Raw genomic sequence first — 21,646 nt, 5'->3', positions numbered from 1 at the left:
CTGGGGGCTGCCCGGCAAACCGTGAAACCGGTAGCGCTCGGGCAGCTGTTTTGCGGCTGGGAGGGAGGAGGGGGAATGCGGGGCGCTCAGGGGAGGGGGCGGAGTTGGGGCGGGGCAGGGAAGGGGCGGGGCGAGGGCCCCGTGGAGTGTCCTCTTTTTTTAATGAGGAAATATGGTAACCCTAGTGGTATGTTGCCTATATTTCATCAGTAATATACGGAAAGTCACCTGAAAAAGCTTTTAGAAAAGACTGTTCAGAGACTCCAGTTTTGTTTGTCAAAATTTAAGGATGATTTAATATGTTTCTGTTGTTGGCTAATAACTAGATCTGATTTCCACATGAACAATAGTCAAATTTACTTTGGAGGTGAGAAAGTGGCATTTGACAGATTAAGCTCTGCTAATTTGCAGTGTCTATCCCTTTGACTGGTGAAATAATAGTTAGCAGTTACACCACTGGGCCGTGGTGTCCTCCTGACCTAAGCAGGAACAGGACTGATCTGGGTTTAGATAAAAGCCCTCCACGGAAAGCTCATGTGCCGTAAGAAACAGAACTGCAAATTCAGTAGGAGGCCCTCTTGCCTCTGAAGCAGAGCTTCAGCATGTCCTTAGGGCAGTGGTTCTCAGCTGATGGCTGCCCCAGACCTGGAACCCAGAGCTTCCAGGGTTGGGCAGCTGCCCCAACCCCCGCCATGCAGGGTGGGCCGGCTGCCCCAGACCCGGACCCCAGAGCCAAGCGGCTACCCCGGACTCAGTGGGGCTGGGCGGCTGCCCCAGACCCCAGAGCTCGTGGGGCTGGGCAGCTGCCCTGGAACCCATCACGTGGGGTGGCCGGCTATCCCGGACCTCCCCCATGCAGGGCGGGCTGGGCCAGCTGCCCACCCTGGACCCCTGCCGCATGGCTGTCCTGGACCCCGTGGGGCCGGCCAGCTGCCCTGGAACCCACCACATGGGGTGGCCGGCTATCCCAGACCTCCCCCATGCAGGGCGGGCTGGGCCAGCTGCCCACCCTGGACCCCTGCCGCATGGCTGTCCTGGACCCCGTGGGGCCCGGCCAGCTGTCCCGGACCCCACCACGTGGGGCAGGGTGGTTGCCCCAGACACCAGCGCTTCCGGAGCTAATTGGGCCATGTGTTGAGAACCGCTGCATTAGGGAATGCTGTACTGTGGGATATGTAGTTTTTTGGATGATTAGCAAATCTAAGGCACTGACCATTTGTTCACTAAATATAATGGCAATTTTCAAGAGTGAGTATGTTAGCCCTGGTGCCCTGGCTAAATTCCATACTCAGTAATTATATTCCACCTACTTAATATTTTCTTTGCAGTTTAAAATGGACACTGTATTGTCTTTCTTTCATGTAGTGTTGATGTATGCTGTTAAATTACTACTGCCTTCCAAATCTACAGGTGGTAGCATTTCAGTAGTGGATGAAGCAAAGCTATACTGAATTTACAGGATTTGGGGATCTCTAGAAGTAACAAAAATTTGAGTCACCATAATTTGATAGCTCATGCAACTCCCTATTATCTCTAAAGGAAAGGAGTTGTGCTTGAAGTCTTTAATTATTCCAAAAAAATGCAAATGACAATAGTTTCAATGAGAAAAATGTTTTATATAAAAAATAGCATTGGCTAGTCCCAGCTGAAGAATGCAGCAGTAGAAACCACTGCCATAGCATATATATTCATCAACTATACAATAGCTTCTTTCTATTCCTTGTAACAAGTAAGAAGCCATCCATATAAGAACAGAGATAATGGATACCTAAATACAAGTCAAAGACACTAGGCAAAAAGAAAGGAGAAAAGAAAGAAGCACAGTGAGCCCTACTAGACAGGCTTCACAGGCCTAAAGGATGACAGAAAGAGGGAACTGAGCTATGTCACTTCTATAATTTGGAGTTGTGATTTCTTGAAAAAGTTTCAGGATGGCAAATGCTGGCAAAGACTTCCTCCTCCTCAGTGATGAGGAGATCAGCTGCACCTTGTGAAGGGGAAAATGGATTATTATTTTTTTTGGTAATGAGGGAAACACCATTTAAATCAAGTTTTCCATTCAAAATAGGATTGCCAAGCCTCCAGGACTGGCCTGGAGTCTCCAGGAATTAAAGATTAAACTTTAATTAAAGATTATGTCATGCAAAGAAACCTTCAGGAATACATCCAACCAAAACTGGCAACCCTAATTCAAAAACTATTGATTTTAAAGCCTCTGTTAGCAAAAGGTGCAGACTTTTAAAAGTTTAGAGACTCTTAAAGGGCAACATGAAAAAAAGACTGATAATTTATAATCTCTTTATGTGATTTGTATTTTAAAAGCTACCACAACAAAATTAATATAGTAGTTTGACATTATAGATTAGCTGATTGAGGAAGACTCAATAACATACCCTAGAGGCATTGGGGAAACAGAAGAATGTACCACACATGACTTACTAAACTTCAGCCAGAAGTAAAAATAAAAATTAGGTTGTCGATAGGAAGGTCATCACACCATTTGCAGCGCACACATTAATGTATTCACTCTTGCCAAGCTGTCCCTTACACGGAAATTACCACAGAGGAAGATTAAAAAATCAGCAAGTTCCTCCTCAGAGTTTTGTCTCCATTTGCTCAGGAGTACAGTTTGCTTCCCTGCAGAACAAAGAGGGGGTTTGATCTTGAAACTATCCAGATCTAATGGAGACCATCAAGACTACAGCCAGTATATGGAAGGCCTATTCCTCTGGATTAGCTCCTCCAGTCATCTCCGGCTCCCTGACATTGTGGCTCTAACAGCAGTCATGGTTCCAGAGAATCCCCATCTACCTACAATCAGAGCTCCCCTAAGCAGGGCTTCCAAACTTTGGAGGGGGAATGCAGGTAACTAAGTACTGACAGGGTCTACATTAATTTATCTAAAAGAGATCCAAAGGCTTGATGGGATGCAATGACATCTCCACATCTCTTCCATCCAACCCTATTGAAATTTCCTTTCTTCTCTAGCTGCACAGGCCAAACTCTGCAAGCCCACAGGTTTAGCCTATGAGAACTGCCAGTAGGGTGGCACTGCCCCATTCTACATCCGTAGGTCAGGATCCACTGGATCCCATTACCTCCATCCATGTGGTGGGAGAGATGATGTGGTCCGTTACAATCTGAATAAAACTTTAATTGTTTACCTCTACTGTACAATATTTTTAATACTCTGGTTTTTTAAACGGCTTTATAATTTCATTAGATCTACATGATTATGGTGGAAAAAGATTAGGAGGAAGTGATGTAAGTAGAATACAAGTTCAAGGAAAGGAAATGTTACCAAAGAAACGGAATAAAGTTAGTGTCTCACTTACCATTTTCGCCAGAAGGTAATGATACAGTGTTTGTTGGCATGGTATCAGAATTCACCTTTCCATTCTCAAATGTGTCATTTTCAGTCTGTTGTAACTGCCAGTTGAGGCCAAAGAGATGCATTGCTGGTGATAAAGAACACATACTTTTTAAGGAGTTTGGTGCTCTTAACTGCAGTGTCAAGTGATAAGTACATTTATAACAATTCACTTTAATAATGACATTTCCATGTTTTTATGACAATAGCAAGTTGTGTATTAAAGTATACAACAATAGGAACAAGCATTTACAGTCTAATTATTCAACTACAGTTTATGCTGTAGCACAAAGCAATTACTGTATGTGCAGTTTAGTAATATAGCAGTATCAGTGAATGCAACTGGCATAAGCTCCATCAAGTAACAATACTGTGCCTGTGTGTCTCACACTAAGTCTAAATGCACACTTTATGCTCTCGCACTCTCATCCTGACTCTTGCACTACTCTGTCAACAGATAAAATACAAGTCTGTGCCCCTTCTCCTTTCCATCTCTAAATCTTCTGTACAGAGAAATCACTTCATTTTAAAAATTAGGCTGCCTAAATGAGTTCCTAAAATAAATAATTCTGTTCTGAACAGCCAAGCAGGAGGAACCAAAGATAACAGCAGAGAGGAAGCATGGTCCAGACGTTTGGGCACTAGCCTGGGGACTCACGCGATCTGTGTTCACTTCCCTGATCTGTCATAGACTTCCTGTGCAACCTGGACAAGTCACTTAGTCTGTCCCCACCTCCATCTATAAAATGAGGCTATAGTATTTCCCTATCTCAGCGGAATGGGATAAGGTTAAATATTGTGAGGTGCTTAGTTACTATAGTAATGAAGGCCATATAGTATTTGAGACAGTACACTGGGGGTACTCCATTCCCCCCCCTTTTTTGGAGGGTAAAAATTGCAAGAACATAAGAACGGCCATACTGGTCAGACCAAAGGTCCATCTAGCCCAGTATCCTGCCAGGTGCCCCAGAGGAAATGAACAGAACAGGTAATCTTCAAGTAATCCACCCCGTCACCCATTCCCACCTTCTGGCAAACAGAGGCTAGGGACACCATCCTTGCCCATCCTGGTTAATAGTCATTGATGGACCTATCCTCCATGAATTTATCTAGTTCTTTTTTTGAACCCTGTTATAGTCTTGGCTTTCACAACATCCTCTGGCAAGGAGTTCCACAGGTTGACTGTGCATTGTGTGAAAAAATACTTCCTTTTGTTTGTTTTAAACCTGCTGCCTATTAATTTCATTTGGTGACTTCTAGTTCCTGTGTTATGAGAAGGAGTAAATAACACTTCCTTATTTACTTTCTCCACACCAGTCATGATTTATAGACCTCTATCATATCCCCCCTTAGTCATCTTTTTTCCAAGATCAAGTTAAACTGTATAACTATTTACAGAGTAATTAGTACAAATTTATCTCTGGTATCATTGGGCATTATTAATTAATCCCATTGTATAGAGCTTGAAAGCAGAAAACTGATTTACACTAAAATTATTTTAATGTCATATGAAATGTTCTCAAGCTTCTTAATATTTATGGTTTGTTTTTTCCCCAATCTTCCACACCATCCAAGAATGATTTTATTTTAAACACTGTACACTAGCTTTGTAGCCCATAGTTTTGCAGCAAATGTTATCTATAAAGCACTATTCCCAGAGTAGAGATTGTCAATGATGCTGGTGCACAAAAGTGTTTTTGTAAAATACATTGTAATAATGTAGGTTTAATTTAAAAAAAAAAACTATTAATATAAAAATATTAAAAAGCTAAATCATTAGGTCTCATTTCTTCTCTTCTTCCTCTCGCTCTCTCTCACACACACACACACACGTCATTGTTACAGTCAATCTCATTTATCACTTCCTCACTTAAGGCACGGAACTTCATCCCATTTGGTTCAGTTTTTGATTCCTCAATCTGTCTGTACTGACCCTGGGCCTGATCATGTAGTCCTTACTCAAGATTAGGCCCTCTGTAGGATTACACCCTCCATCAGTGCCTTGTGTGTAAAAAAAAAAGTTTTTATTACTGAATGTTCCAAAGATTAAAGTCCTCCCTCCAGATAAAATAGTCTCTTTGTTCCAAGTCTCTGACTCCACTATCACTCTCCTTTCTCAGACCTTAAATTGGCTGTTGAGGCCTGAAATCGTAGTGATCCTTGACCCTCAAACCTTATTTCTTCTTTCTCTTCCACCTCCCTTTTGTCTATAAATGTGCCTATCATCTTTGCCAGAAAATTGCCAGAATTGGCCCTTATTTTGACCCTAAGCTGAAATTCTTCATTATATCTTAACTATGGTTCCTATTTGATTCTTGCACCTCTTTTAAATATGGTCTTGCTAAATACCTAGGGCCAATTATTTTGGCAGTTATACTTGTTCATGTCACTGGCTTCAATGGGGTTAAAGTAGCGTAAACAGAACATAATTTAAAGGGGGATCTAAAATACTTCATGATCCAAAATGCTCCAACTAGACTACTCCACTACTCCAGTTAATAGAACTAAATCATCTCCAACCTCTGCCACCTTTACTGGCTTCTTGTCATTCTCTGAATCTAGTTTTCTGTTTGGGGAAGAGAGTATAATTTAGTATGGGCTAGGATATAATATTACAATCTGCCCTGAGTAAGATGCAGTGCATAGCTGCTTCAGTTTCTCTGATCCACCTTATCACTCTGTTCCAATTTTAGCTGATTGCACCCCTTGCATCTCCACAATGAAGAACTTAGCACTTCCCCCTCATCCAACTGGAACTCTCTCCCTTCCCCATAACAATTAAAGAGGTGATTAAGTGTAAATTTGACCACAAGCCCATTCTTTTTAAATTATGATTGAGTCTCTCTATAAAGCACTTTATAGTAATGTGTACAATGGAAACCACAGAAAAATAAATTGCTGCTTCTTGCCCCCTCCATTCTTCTAACAATGCCAGCGTTGTTGCCGTGTTTGCCCACTTCTCCCACAACCATCTCTGGGCTTGCTTTTTTATAACCTCCTATGCCTGGAACGCCTTCCGGAGCTAAGACACTAGATCACAACTTCAAATCCCTCCTCAGAACCCATTTCTGTCATGAAACCAACAAGAAATTAGTCAGTTAATAACTCCTAGATAGTAAGATAGTTAGGGATACTTTGTGCAAATACCTCCCCACCTGAAACCCACCCTGCGGAACTACAAATGTGAGTGTAAGTTGTCTCCCTGTCCTCTGTTTGTATGGTGTTTCCCTTTTCACCCCCTCCCCCCATTCTTGTTTTTTGCCTTTTAGATTGTGAGGTCTTTGGGGCAGGAAGCACATTTTTGTGTGTTTAGAAAAAGTGCATAGCTGGTAGGTGATACCACAACCTAAATAAAAATAACATTTTAATTTTACAATTATATTTTCATTATCATGATCTCTTCTTTATAGCATTCCAAACTAGCATTATAACGAATCTGTCCAACACATACACATTTCGTAGAAATCAACTGATCCATGAGGCATAGATCTAATACACAGCTATTTGGGGCACCATTTTAGAGAGGCGGCTCTGTAGGTAGGTTAGGGAGTGGCAGAAGTGAAGGGACAGCATAAGGAGAACACTGAAGAGAGCTGGAAAGCTTTTTTAAAAAAACAAAAAAACAAACAAAAAAGACAATAGTCCCCCCGTGGAATGAGACACATGTTGGCCATACAGAGCAAAGGAGCAGTGTGCAAGCCAGCAAGAGTGGGTAGTAAACAAACATGTCTGGCTAAACAGAGGTAGGGGGAGGGAAGAGAGCCTGGTGTGGGAACAGTGGAGGTAACTGAAGAGAGCCAACTCTGTGAAAAGAAAAGAACTGCAATATAGTGCAATTACTCAAGTCTTGTCTATCTGATTTGGGGAATATACCAGGACTATACAAATGGAGATGTTCAACATTTTTATTTTATGGCCTGTGGGCACTCATGGGGTTCATCTGGCTCTGCGTTTATTTTTAGGATATCCCAATTCAGTGATACAGTACTTTGTGTAGTAAAATATGGATTCTAGTTTTTGGTTTCTACTTTAATTCATTTTCAATGCTAAAAGCCCAGATGGAGCCCTGGCGGTAACTAAAACTCCGTGACACAAAGCAGCTCTATATCCCGTAAACCCTAGTAACTCAAACATGAACTTTATGAAGTGAGTCAGTGACCACCTTAAGTTTACATTCCATGATGCTATGACCCACTACATGTACCAAAGTCACTATGATCATAATGTCCATAGCAGATGCAGTAGATTTTAGATTCCCTTCCCTTATAGCTGGATAATTTAATCTGTAAACACAAATTCAGCTATCAATTCTATGCTGATGACTCTCAGATCTTCCTCTCTACTCCAGACCTGTCTACTTCTGTTCAAGCTAAAATCTCTGCCTGTCTCTTCATGGACGTCTAGCTGCCAGCTCAAGCTCAACACGAGTAAAACAGCGCTCCTAATCTTTGCTCCCATGCCCTGCTCCCTGCCTCCTTTCTCAATCACTATGGTCAACACTGCCATGTTGCCTACAACTCAGGCTCATAACCATGGCCCTACCAAATTCACGGTCTATTTTTGTAAATTTCACAGTCACAGCATTTTAAAAATCTTTGAATTTCACGGTTTCAGATATTTAAATCTAAATTTTACAGTGTTGTAACAAAGCATGAATATGTATTTAAAAATGACAAAATATAAACTCATACAGCCCATGACGACTCCCTCCCCCCAAATGACAACCCTCCCCCCGCCACCATGTCATGCCACCTTTACTTCTGTGTTGCTGCCGGTGGCGGCGTTGCCTTCAGAGCTGAGTGCCCGGCCAGCAGCCACTGCTCTCCAGTTGCCCAGCTGGAAGCAGAAGTAAGGCTGGCAATACTGTGATCCCCCCATAATAGCCCTTTTGGGTCAGTACCCCCAGTTTGAGAAACACTGCTATATGGTAAAAGTACATAAAAGACCAGATTTCATGATCTGTGACGTGTTTTTCATGGCCATGAATTTGGTAAGGCCCTACTCATAACCTGGGAGTCATCTTCACCTCGGACCTTTCTTTAGGTCCTAACACCCAGTCTCTCCCTAAATTTTGCCGAATCTTTCTGCACAACATCTCTAAGATGTGGTCTTTCTTATCCATTCATACAGATAAAACTCTTGTCTAAGTTCTCATCATCCTGTGTTTCAATTACTGCAACATCCATCTCTCGGGCCTTTACAAAGGCAGCCTTTCCCCACTTGTATCCATGTTAGAATGTTACTGCAAAGATCATTTCCCTAGCTCTTCGCTTTGACCATATCACCCTCTCTGTGTCCCTCCACTGGCTTCCCTTGCTCTAACATATCAACCTGATGCTGCTTGTATTCACTTTCAAGGCTCTTCATGGACTATTCCCATACTACCTATCACCACTCATTTGTTATTGAATTATTGATGCTCACCTCCAATTTGCCCCTGGTGTCAGGCTCTATTGCACACGGTAAATTTTCAAACAAGAACCTTGGTGCTAACTCCTATGCAGCCCCTCATGATTCACATCCACAAAGCTCTCATTATCCACTTTCAAATTCCTCCTCAAAACTCTCCTTTGCCATGATGTCTACAAAAAAACATTACAGTGATTAGGCTGCTGGTGAATTGAGACCACCGCCTATCACACCAATCAATATTATCTCATTGTTTCCTTGTATTCCTCCCCCCATCTCTCTGTATCCATCTGTTGTCTCTTGTCTTATACTTAGGCTTGGTCTACACTAACCCCCCAATTCGAACTAAGGTACGCAACTTCAGCTACGTGAATAACGTAGCTGAAGTCGACGTACCTTAGTTCGAACTTACCGCGGTCCAGACGCGGCAGGCAGGCTCCCCCGTCGACTCCGCGTACTCCTCGCGCCGAGCAGGATTACCGGAGTTGACGGCGAGCACTTCTGGGTTCGATTTATCGCGTCCAGACAAGATGCGATAAATCGAACCCAGAAGTTCGATTGCCTGCCGCCGAACCAGCGCGGTAAGTATAGACAAGCCCTTAGACTGTAAGCTCCTTGGAATGGGGCCATCTTTTTTTTTTGGTTCTGTGTTTGTAAAGCAACTAGCATAATGGAGTCCTTGAAGTCATTGCAAGGTCAGTCAGACCTCTGGCATACATTAAAAATCTGTTGGAACCTGATGAACCTATTTCCAAATAAAGTTACTTGAAAAATAAGTACCCACCTTCTCAAAAATTGTCCTACACCACAGATTTTGTCAAAGATGGGTTAATAAAACAAATATGAAGCTTGCAGGCCAAGTCAAGTTATGAATTTTCCAGAAGCAATTACACATATTTTTATAAGTCCAATATATCAGAAATGCCTATTCTTATTTCTTAAGTCTTGCAAATTCTGAGGTGAAACAGACCTTTTCTGAGGAACATAAAGGGGATGCAAAATCAAGATTGTAATAGAAAGCTAGTCATCCATCTCTCCACATAGCAAATTTTGGGTTTGAATGGTTTGTCCTAGGGTTCATACAGGTGGAAACAGGAGAGGTGCAGGAGACTGATAGCAGGTTACTAATGTAATTTATCAGCCACTGGGATACTACAACTTCAGAGATTTAAAACTCAGTAGGATTTACTGGCAAGCAACTAAAAGGAAAACAACGTTTGTACTGAGACACCAGTGTATGTAAAATGAATAGATAAAGCTATCAAGTGACTGGGGGGGAGAGGGGTGCATTACAGTTGCCAAAGGTTGGAAATTGGTATGTTTTGGGAAGATATATTCATTCTTTATAGGAACAATCTGTGCATATGCAGTAAACAGATAGGAAATCAGAGAGATGTATTCACTCCTCAGGACAAAAATTCCAAAGGGCCTCAATCCTTTTTTTATGTGTACTGTGACGGTCCACGCCCCTAAGGTTGCGAGCGGCGTGGACTATCCGCCACCGTTCATCAAATAGCCCTTCCGTCCAGGGCAGTATGCCCTAGCGGCCAGAGTCTATGACGTCCCCTTTTCCTCAAGGGGACGCGGCCTGACGGCAGGAGTCCAGGAAGCAACCCTCGGGCGGAGGGTAGCGTGGCCTAGCGGCCAGAGTCCAGGAAGGAACCCTCGGGCGGAGGGTAGCGTGGCCTAGCGGCCAGAGTCCAGGAAGCAACCCTCGGGCGGAGGGTAGCGTGGCCTAGCGGCCAGAGTCCAGGAATTGGGGTGCGACAGCCCCACTAGGGGGGCCCCGACCCGGGGCCCTAACAGTAGCGTAGTGCTTTTCCACCAACTCAGCGGGGGGTTCCGACCGAAACACGCTGAGTTTCCCCGGGGGGGGGGAGAAGGTACCACTCTGTCACCCTCCCGGGGTCCCTTCCTACCAGGCTCTCCGTTGGGGTCTCCCAGGAGTCGTCGGGTCCTTGGTACTCGGTGGATTCGGTCGTCCCCTGGGTCTCCTCCAACCACCGGGGCGCCGGCGGGCTGTGGACGGCGACTCTTCCCGGTGCAGCCAACGGCTGTGGCTGGTCCGCCGCAGAAGCTTCCCCAGCAGGTCCTTCTCCTACGGGCTCCAGCCTAGGATGAGCTGGTCTCCCTCCTTTTATACTCCTATAGCACTTGGAGCATGCCCAGTCCGCCCAGGGAGGCGGGACTTCCGCTGCCAGTACCTGGGGCTTAACTCCTTCCGGGTTAAGGCGGGGTAGTCTGGCCCTGCCACCCAGTCCCTGGGGCTTAACTCCTTCCGGGCTAAGGCGGGGTAGCCTGGCCCCGCCACATGTACGCATGCACCTTCGGTCACACATTTTTATTTATTTATTTCTGAAGCACTATAATTTGTGTACTCAAGTGATAGAATGTACATATGCAAAATCCACTGGGACAAACTGGGTTTTTGTATGTAAATTCTATCAACTGTGCATGCAAGTGACACTGCTCAAAAATGCACGTGAAAAGTGCTGAACTTGCAAAGTTGCCTGCAGATAAACTGAGGCCAGATTTAAAAATGTTGGCCCGGCAATAACAGAAAGTGAAATAGGCAGCTAGAACTCTGATCAATGTCTGGAGCTGAGATCTCTGAAGAAAACCCCAAATGCTGTTGAAAGTAGCAGCAGTAATTCAATGGGTGGCACTTTCATTATGGTACTGGTAATGAACCAATTCTCCAGTATTGGGTTAGAAAGCAGTTTGCTGTTGGAGGTGATGTCTTTCAGATGACAGGGCTGTCCACTGGTCCAAGGCTCAATGGAGGATGAGAGGGTGGGAAGTGAGCAGCATGGGTAGGATTCAGTGAGCATACTGTTTCCCCACCCTGTCCCTGGGATGACCAGGGAGGAAAAAGTAATACTGCCTGGGTAGTGGGAAAACACTGGAAACCTAGAAATGGTGGCTCTGTGGTCTCCTGGGAACAATTTTATGGCATGTTCTGTAAGGGGAAGTGACTAAATAAAGTGGTGAAATATGGCCAGAGGAACCTAATAGTATTTGCCTCTCCCATGAGTTTTACTTCTGCAGATCTGCTGTATGATAAAATTCCACCTTTCAGTATTGAACTTTATCATCACTGACCTTTATTGCTGTATATATCTGGGTGATTGCAAGTTGAGGTGTATAAATTGCTTTCCTAGAATTAAATGGAATATATATATGTGTGTGTGTGTATACACACACACACACGCACTCACAAACACCTGTGTAAAAGAAAAAGAAGACTGTTTACATTTTCAAACCAATATGAAAAGATTATAATGCACACCAAGTAAATTGCAATTACTACTCAGTGTTGCTGGGGCATTATTTTCCATTCATCTCCCTGTTGACAATGCATTTTAAAATGAAATATTTGAAAACTGAAGTTTAAAAAAATTATTTACCATGTGTTTTTCTTGCAGCTACAATTAGAATTTGAACCTTTTTAAGGACCTAGAGTGGGCTGGACATAGTTCAACTTGAAAATCATTGATTTTCTCTAATTTTAACTTTAGATATGCAGCATATAGCTCCCAGTTTGGTAAGACATGGGGTGAAATAAATCCCTTCATTTACAATCTGATTTGCATTCATCTGCTGTCCACTAAAAATATGCTTTTCAGATGTAGACTTTATTATAGATCAAGAAAATAGTTAATTAAAAATAAGTGAAATTATCAAAGCACAAGTTCTTCATATGTTATTGTCTTTTCTCAAGTCATCACAAAGCCAGTTTTGGATGTGTAAAATCCAAGCAACTTGATGGTGCAGTTTATGCTGTTCGGCCTCATCTGAAGGTAGCCAATAAGAAGATGCATCCTTTTTTTTTTTTACTTCTAAAAGCTGTACATTTATAAATGGAATTTCATTGCATGATCACATGGAAACTCGCCAAAGTCTACTGAGATCTTTCCATATAATAGTTGGAAAAGTTGTGCTTTCTATCCTTAAATTTTTGAATGGATTTGACCCATCCATTAATTTTGCAGTTTTATCTGTGAAAAAATCTAATCTTGATCCCATATTCTCCATTTTCTGTAAAACTTGTTCATAAAACAATCTGTGCAAAACACATCACAAAGGATATTGCTTAGAGAGAATGTGGCAACAAAGATATGTCAGGCAGATTTTATGGATGAGATTTCTTTGTTTTGGCCTCTAACCAGACATGATTATATGATATTTTTACACATTCTGTATTTTTTATTTCCACAGTTGTTATGGGTGGATGGTAGTCTCTGTATTTTTTCTTGTTGTTCACTAAAAATGGAATGCACAATGTGTATTTCTCAAAAAATACACATATGGCTGATGTCACATTTTAGTTTACAGGTCAACTATTTTCCTGCAATAACAATGATCATCTTATCAACTGTCAATAGCATTATAATCAAGGTTAGACTGCAACCTAGGTTTCCAATAACCAGGCCTAAAGAACATTACTCAGTAGACAATTACAGAGAATTTATCTGATATTCATCCTGTTTTCATATTTGTGCCTTTATTCTAAATACTCCAATATTACCCAGGTTCCTCCATTAAGTAATACTCTTTAAGAGGATATGTTCACGCCCTGGAATTTCAGCTGAACATTGATTATTTACACTTGTGATGAATGAACCTTAGAAAGTATAGAGTTTCATTTTAGTTAAGCCAGCCTTGCAAAATTATATTTGCCCTCAAATGAATACTTTATTTATTTATATTAATTTTAATTACAATTACTACTGTTATTTTACAGAAGATGAGAAACAATGTCATTTGTTTTCATCATTGTGTTAAGGGAGGGATAAGTATATTAGTATATTTGGCAAATGTTCATAACAGTTTTTACAAGGCTGAGTTAACTGTTGGTTGCTTACTTACAACAATTTTTCAGCTCTCCCTGTTCACTCCTCTCTCAACCTTTCACTCCTTCCTCCAGAATGATCTTTCTCCCTTCCCTCGAACCCCTGGCAACTCTCTTCTGGGGCAAGGATGAGGCTCACGTTCATTCTTATCTTTTTTTTATGCCATTTCCCCCAACTCTATTAAAAATCTTTTCCAAAGCCACATCAATCATTGCAGCGCTCACAAAAAGCAATCTGTTTAGAAAAGAAATACTAAGTAAAGTACACTGCCATTATATTGTCTGAGCATCTATTGGATATTTCTCATTTATGTGAGTGCATCACAAAAAGGGTGCAAATTTGGCCTTTTATGGTTTAAGAGCTTTAAGGTTTAAACTTCAAAAAATTCTTAAGGAATAGCAAAACTTCAAATTTAAGTATCTAGGCTATAAGAATAATAATGAAGTGATTCAGTACATTGAAAGGTACTATAGGATCAGCTGACAATCTACTTGCATGTTGATGGCAGAGAAATGTGCAATCTGTGAAAAGATTTAAGAAACCAAACAGAACAGAGTCAAATAAAGTTCAAATTAATATAATGTTCAAATGACACACTGAACTGGAGCTTTACAGTTTATAGTGAAACCCTTGTGCTGTGTATTTCAATCTCATGAATGGGTAAAACACATCAAAAGCTTTTTATGTTCCATATTAAGAGTGCCAGAATTTTATAGCAAACATGCAATAAGGAGAAATATAATAAGCTTTAATAAAGGATGATAATAAGGTTTGATAAGAATTTTTGGAATGTCACCAGCTCAGGAATGTAAGATGAAAGCATCTGCATGTAAAGATTGTAGTTTGTTATTTGGACCCCCCACAGGGCTAAACTGTGATTAGAACTACATATTTTTCCATAAATTAGCTTTTGTTTTGAATTTCCCGCTGAGTTCACATGCAAGTTGATTGAATGTGCAAGTCAATATATAGGTTTTCTAATCCATTGCTGTTTGTTACATTTTATGCTATTACAACCACCTACATGTAGATCAAATGTAGGTCGCTGGGGTCCATACAAAATAACCTGTGGCCCCTTTGGAAAGATTTTCAAAGTGGTTATCCCTATGCTAGATAATTATCACTTACCTATTCTCAATGCATGTTTGCTTCGATACATAACAAGTCAAACACTTGAATCAGACTTGCACACAAAAAACCACACAGTTTGTTTAATAACACATATAATGCTATTTGCAGTGTTGTTATAGCCATGTTGGTCCCAGGATATTAGAGAGACAAGGTGAGTGAGGCAATATGTTTTATTGGACCAACTTCCATTGGTGAAAGAGATACATTTCCAAGGTACACACAGCTGAAGAAGAGCTCTGAGTAGCTTGAAAACTTGTCTCTCTCACCAACAGAAGTTGGTCAATAAAAGATATTACCTCACCCACATTGTCTCTGTAATACAGTGCTATGGCAGAGACACTGAGTCTCCCTACCCAAGGAGCAGCACATAGCTTCATCTCTTTGCCTTCAAACATCCTCCAACACACTCCTCTGCCCTTCTACAGCTTAGCTCAACTCCCTGCTCATTTACCCTGGTGCAACATGGGGAGTCAAGATAGGATGAGAGCTGAGGAGATTAAGGTTTCCTGCGGCCCTGGGCCAGAGCAAGTGGGGGGCCCCTCCCCACCCCTTCCTCCTGTGGCCCCGCCCCATCTCACCCCTTCCGCTTGTGGCCCTTCCTACAGCCCCACCCCTTTCTGTCCCTTCCCCGGGGCCTGCCACGTTCCACCCAGGGCCCCCCCCCATTCTGCCACTCCCACTGCAGCCCTGCAATTCCTTTTGCTCTTTTCTGCCTCCCCCCACTGCGGCCACAAAACCGGAGAAGCTCTGTCCCTGTGCCACGGCCCCGGGGCGCGGCAGGGAGCGAGAGCTCCTCCAGTCGTAGGGCCGGACTGGGGGTCTGCCTGCTGCAGGAGAGCGGGGTCGGGACACGGGGGCTTACCCTGCCCAGCGGCTGGGGCTCTGGGTTTACGCCGCCATGGCGGATTTTTTCTGGGGGCCCTCCAATTGGCTGGGCCCCCGGACACGGGCCCCGTGGCTAATTTGCTGCGGATGAGAGACTGTGTGGGGAGTCACAGTGGGATGAGTAAGGACATGGAAGAAAGGGGAAGGCAGATTTGTTTGTTGGCTTTGTTTGGTTTTCCTCTTTAGGTTTATGGAAAAAACAACAAGGAGTCCTTGGGGCACCTTAGAGACTAACAAATTTATTTGGGCACAAGCTTTCATGGGCTATAATCCACTTAATCAGATGTTGTTTTTACTGATACAGACTAACATGGCTACCCCTCTGAAACCTGTCACCATTTAGGTTTATGGGTTACTCAATAATTGTCCTATGAACCTATTTGTGGCTGGGTAGAATGATGATGAAACCTAACTCCCTCTTACTTGTATACTCTGATATTAAAACAAGCTTAAGACAGTAAAGAAATCAGGCATCTACTCTGTTTGGTTTTAAGAAACTTTTGATCTTTACTCTTAAAAAGCCTTGTCATCAGAAAAGGAACAGAAATTGGGACTGATTCAATATTGCCCACTGCATTAGATGGAGGTGGTATAAGCAAGGAGTTGGGCCTTGTTAGAGGCCTTCAAACAGGAAAAATAGTTTAGAATTTCATATTTAATTTAATATTGTTTCCAAAGTAAAAATAAGCCACAACACTGGGTTCTAAAAATCTGCAGGAGATGTTAAGAACAAAACAATATTAGTTCTAGGCCAGCAGCCACAGCTGAAATTGATGGGAAAGTCATCAATCAACTGAGAGGCTGGCTGCCATTCATCTTACCATGTGAATGGATGTTGGATCAGCAAACAGTGCAAATGCTTTAAAATAATTACCCTGTTTTGGCTCCCACTGAATCAGAACAGGAAACCCAAATCCATCTCTCCTTTCCAAATTTGTGGAAGTCTGCCTGTCAACTCCTCCTTCCTTCTGGGATGACAATTTAGGGATCTGCTCCCTGACTTGCCAGAGAGAGGAAGCAGATTGGGACCTACATCCTGGATAGCAGCAGGGTAGCAGTCCAGAGACCTGTCATCCAGCAGCTTGAAAAGATTGGTGGGAGCAGCCTATGGACATTCTCCAGTAATGTTAGCTTACTAGTAACTTCTGAGGCCCAGAATCTCAAAGGTATTTGGGCACCTAACCCCCCACTGAAATTAATGGGAGTCAGGCAACTAAATACCTTTGAGGATCTGGACCCAAGAGATTTGTAATTTCTGAAGATTAAAGAGTAGATGGAATGCAGATGAGTTAGTGACATCTACAAATGAAGGGTAAAGGCACTGGACCAAATTATGAGCTGATTTATACCCTGTGCAACCCAGCTGAATGGTTTGGAGTTTATATCAGGGCTGCTGAAATATGGCCCTTTACACATTTTAGTCATCATGCCATCTATGTACTATAACAGAATTCATTAGTATACTCTATTAGCAAGATCTGACAGTGGAACCCTACAGATCTATCTCTTTACTTAAAAGATGGGTGAGCTAGCTAACTTTCCACATGGCTGTCTTTCTTTCACAATACTTCAAAAACTACTCTCCTATGCAGTTATTATAACAGCTTGTTTTGTATGATACTATTTCATCATATTTAGGCACAATCATTTTACTTGCTTGATTGGTTTTAATATTAGGAAAAAATGAGGTTTTCAAATACAAACACAGAAAATGCAAATGTTCACATCAGCTGTACACTCATAACATATTTTCTTCTCCCAAAACACAAAATTACAACTGGTATTATGAGATATGATTCCTAAGGGACTTTTGTATTTTTTCTTTTCACAAATAAAAAGTCTTTTGAAAATGGAATCTTTATGTGAAAACATGGGACCATATTTCTAAAGGTTTCTGCACATTTTTGAGAACGCCTAAACTGTATTCACACAGCTCCTGATGCAGCACTCAAGGGATCTGCACACACATACAGAAGCTGTGTGTACATGCAACCTCAGCTTATGAGCATGCATCAACAACCTTGGGCACATGATACACAAAGAAATTTTGGTTGTGTTTATTTACTATTTACAGGGATGTTTATGGATATCTAATTTGAAGGAGACATTTTTAACATCAGAAATGTTCAGAACACATACTGAACAAGCAGTTATATTAATAAAACATAATCATTTATATACAAAGTTACCTTTAATTCACACACCATGATGTATAATGTTTCCTAGACCAAGTGGCACCCCAGGCAAGAAGCGTCTTTGGTGTCCTGCCTTCCATGTGTTAAAACTTTTGAATACCTTATTTTTTATTGCATTTGTAGCCCATTTCCCGACTTTGATGCATGATTTACATGCATGATTTATCTCTGTCATATAAAATAATAAATTTGCATGCTAGGATCTGTAAATCTGTATTTACTCATGCCATATATAAGCAAATAAAAAAAATAGTTTCCGCTAAGCTTATAGACACTTTTTAAGTTTAAGAATAACTGAAATGTACTAACATCAAGAAATTGAACTATGCACCAATATAGGCTGGACCAGTATTAAATAGTGTTACAGCAGGTGACACCCTTAGAATGTTAACCCATGTCCTTTAGTTCAAAAGGCCACTTTTTTCGTCTTTGCCCTTGCAAACTGAAACTTAGTGTCAGAGAGATCCAAAGACTGGCCAATGGCATTTTCGAGTGATAAAATAGCAAAAGTCTATGTTCCGCAGTCTTAGAAGTCATCAAATATTATGTGTTAAGCATGGCAAAGGAAGTAACAGTATTTCTTTTATATTGTTGCACAGATATGGGGTTCAATAGATATCTCTGGTGTCTCATTAAGTATATCCTTTATTAATTGATACTCACACTCTTCACATCTTAAAGTACAAGTACACTTTCATAATTACACAGTAAAACAAGGTTCACAATATCATAGCTGGGCTCTCACTTCACTTCGTTCTTATATCTCACTGACTGACTGGCAATGTCCCACCCCTTATATACCCACGAGGGCATGGCTGACACTATTCGAAGAGGTTGAAGGAAAATGTAGTTCTCAGAAAGCCTGGAAGGTTCCGCAAGATACTACAAACGTCCACAACATCCTAGGAAGTTTAGTGAAAAATGAATCCACATATGGAATACCTGAAACATTTTACTTCAAACATTCTATTTTCCCTTTAGTCACTAACAACAAAAACAGCACTTCGAGCCCAGCGCACTCCCAAGCCTGGCACCCCAGGCAGCTGTTTGGGTTGCCTGCCCCTAAATCTGGCCCTATAAGTCTTTTAGGGCTTTTCTTCAGCACAGATACAAGTCACAAGTTAATGGGAGTTACAAAAAAAAAAAAAAGAATGGAAACTAGGGCCCCAAAACAGCAAGGAAGTTTAACATCTGAGTAATCTCATCCCTGTTCGGCAAAGCACTCCAGCATTTCCATAACTTTAAACATGCTTAAGTCCTTCTGATTTAAAGTTAAGCAAATGCTTAAGTGCTTTGCTGAATTGAGACCTAAATCCCTGAAGTACTCCTGAGTTTCTACCTGTCCTATCTAGCTAATGTAATCTAATTTAATTTAATTTCTAGAGTATTAATCACCACAGTATCTAAATGCTACTATTTCTGGGACTGCCACAGATTTGTTGGGGAGAGTCCATTATCCACAAGCAGTGCTTGCAGGACATTCATTGTTCCTGAAAGCATGACCGGGGCACATGAAAAGTCAATTGGCTCCACTGGAAAATCACAGAAAGGTAGCAGTGTTATTTGCAAAAAACACCCCCTAAAAACGTGTGTTAACTCTTAATTTGAATACAAGCCTTCTTCAAACTGTAAGTGGGTATGCTCCTTGACAGATTAAATTTTTAAATTCCTTGAAATCTTCTCAAGTCTCTTTAACCTTCTGACTGCCAATTACGTCTTATTCCATCCTTCTGTGGAAGGACTGTATATTGCATTGACCATTTTACTTTCAGTGCCACTGACAACGACAGCATGTGACAGATGCAACAGAAATCAAATATTAATACTGTGCAGTGTTGAAATGGTAATATTGTATTATGCTTTACATTTTGTATGAAGCATAGTCAGAAGATCTTTCCACAATAAACATTACCTAAAAATTATTACCAATAATGGTTATCCATAACAGAGAAAAAAAACTGTATTTAGGATTCATGTCTCAAGTCACTAATGTCCAACACTCTTAGATTTTGGCATAATTTAAATGAAAGATCCTAAATGCTGTTCGCTTATTAAAATTTTATATATTCAGGACTCTCCCAAGAGCCCTAAAAGGTGGCCAACTTGCCACAATCATTCCCTTCTCTACCAGCCTGTCCCCACCTTGAAATAAGCCTATGGTATTATTAAATTATATATTTTAGATATTATTTTACAAATAGTCCCACTTTTGGGCTGCAATATGAAACCATTCAATAGCTTTTCACTAGCCATTTTTCCTTCTGAGGGAGGTAAACACAATCACAGCTTTTAGATACCTAACACACATGCCAAGGAAAGTATGTTTATATCAGGTTGAATGTAATAGGCTGTACCTCTCTAGTGTCTTAGGCAGAGGAGTGGACGCTGCTTTTGTTATGGAGTCCAGAGCATAGCACTTCAGCTGTGCTGTTCAGGGTGTCTGCCCCCTTGTGAGGGGAGTTAAAGTAGTCCAAACCCAAAACATCAATAAACTTCCACAGCCCACAATAAGCTTAGTCCTAAGACTTCAGGAAGCCAAAGATGGGGGGAGGGGTAAAGGGGGCAGAGAAAAGCATCCACCCATCTGCTTTCTGAGAGGGTCTGGGCACCCAAGGTTCTCAAGTCATTTTGCTGGTCAGCAGCCCCTTTTTCCAGAGACTGGGGAGCTCTGAGTTGTAGTCCTGCTCCTTCAGAGTGCCACCCTCCAAGGAGCAGGGATCCTCCCTTTTGAGGACCTGTCCATCCCCAGGCTTACCAAGCTTCACAGGATGCCTGGATGGAGCTGATTGTGCCCAGAGGAGCACTTTAACCCCTTCCTGAATGGGATGGGCACCTGTCCCACAACACTGAACAAATCATAATGAAGATAATTTAAAAATCTGTTTTAAAATATAAATTAAAATTGCCATTGTGGTATATTGAAAAAAAAATATATTGCATCAACTTCAGAAGAAGATTTTCTCCATTGTCTGATAATCACCCTGTGTAGAAGGTCCAAACAGTGCCATCCACACCTGTTAAGCTTCACAATAAGGGTTTAAGTGATGTGGATAGCATCATGCAAGGGGGAAACTCACGATTTAAGAATAGCATCTCTGAGATGATTAAAATTGAGTTGATTGATCTAGCTGAGTTATTGGCACAAGACCAAATTACTGACCTAGACAGCTAAATTTAAAAAGGTTATTAAAAATGTTGAACTAGGAACATTATGATGGCATACCAGACTCTACAATCCTCAGGTGTCGATAAACTTCACCAATGGCTCATTTACTTTACTCCAGGGTACCCATTAGAGACATACATACATACACAGCAGGCCTGACGGAACTGGACTCCCTCTTTCAGACCTCCTAAGGCAGCAACAAGCCTCCTAAGGCAGTTTCCCAAACAGTAGGTCCCAAGCCACCAGGTTGCAGGAAAGTTCTACATGGGTGGTAGGCCCGGTGTAGAGGGAATCCCTAAGGGGAAGGAGTGTTGGAGAGCCAAGCCCATACCACATTCACTCTTCAGTGGCAGTTCCTGTTCCACAGGACTGGGCCCAGCTCCCTGCTCTGGGTGTTGCAACCTGCGCATGGGGTCACAGTGCCACCCAGGTCATAATGAGGGGTGGCTGGAACAAACCTGAGCAGTGCAGTGACCATGTGTTCCAAGTGCAAATGGAGTGGGGAACCAGGCCTAGCCCCATGGCAGGAGCCACCGCTGTGGGGTGTGCACAGGACAGGCTTGCTCTCCAACCCCTCCCCCACTTCCGCACTGGGCCAGGATTAGGATTGTGATGCCGAGGTGGAGGGTGCTGCTAT

General features: G+C 42.0%; 1 protein-coding gene across 4 annotated transcripts in view; it reads right to left on the bottom strand.

The window, feature by feature from the left end:
• Nucleotides 1-21,646, bottom strand: part of TENM3 (teneurin transmembrane protein 3) — a 665,511-nt gene that overhangs the window by 136,891 nt on the left and 506,974 nt on the right. For all 4 annotated transcript variants that reach the window (XM_024194541.2, XM_024194516.2, XM_024194527.2 and 1 more), the window contains one exon: nucleotides 3,336-3,458. In XM_024194541.2, the coding sequence (XP_024050309.1) occupies nucleotides 3,336-3,458 (123 nt within the window). The remainder of the gene's footprint in view (nucleotides 1-3,335; nucleotides 3,459-21,646) is intronic.

The sequence above is a fragment of the Terrapene carolina genome, unplaced genomic scaffold (assembly GCF_002925995.2).
Source record: "Terrapene carolina triunguis isolate 2854851 unplaced genomic scaffold, T_m_triunguis-2.0 Scaffold66, whole genome shotgun sequence".
NCBI lineage: Eukaryota > Metazoa > Chordata > Testudines > Emydidae > Terrapene > Terrapene triunguis.
Note: the sequence above shows the minus strand (reverse complement) of the source record. Positions and strands in the feature narration are given on the sequence as shown.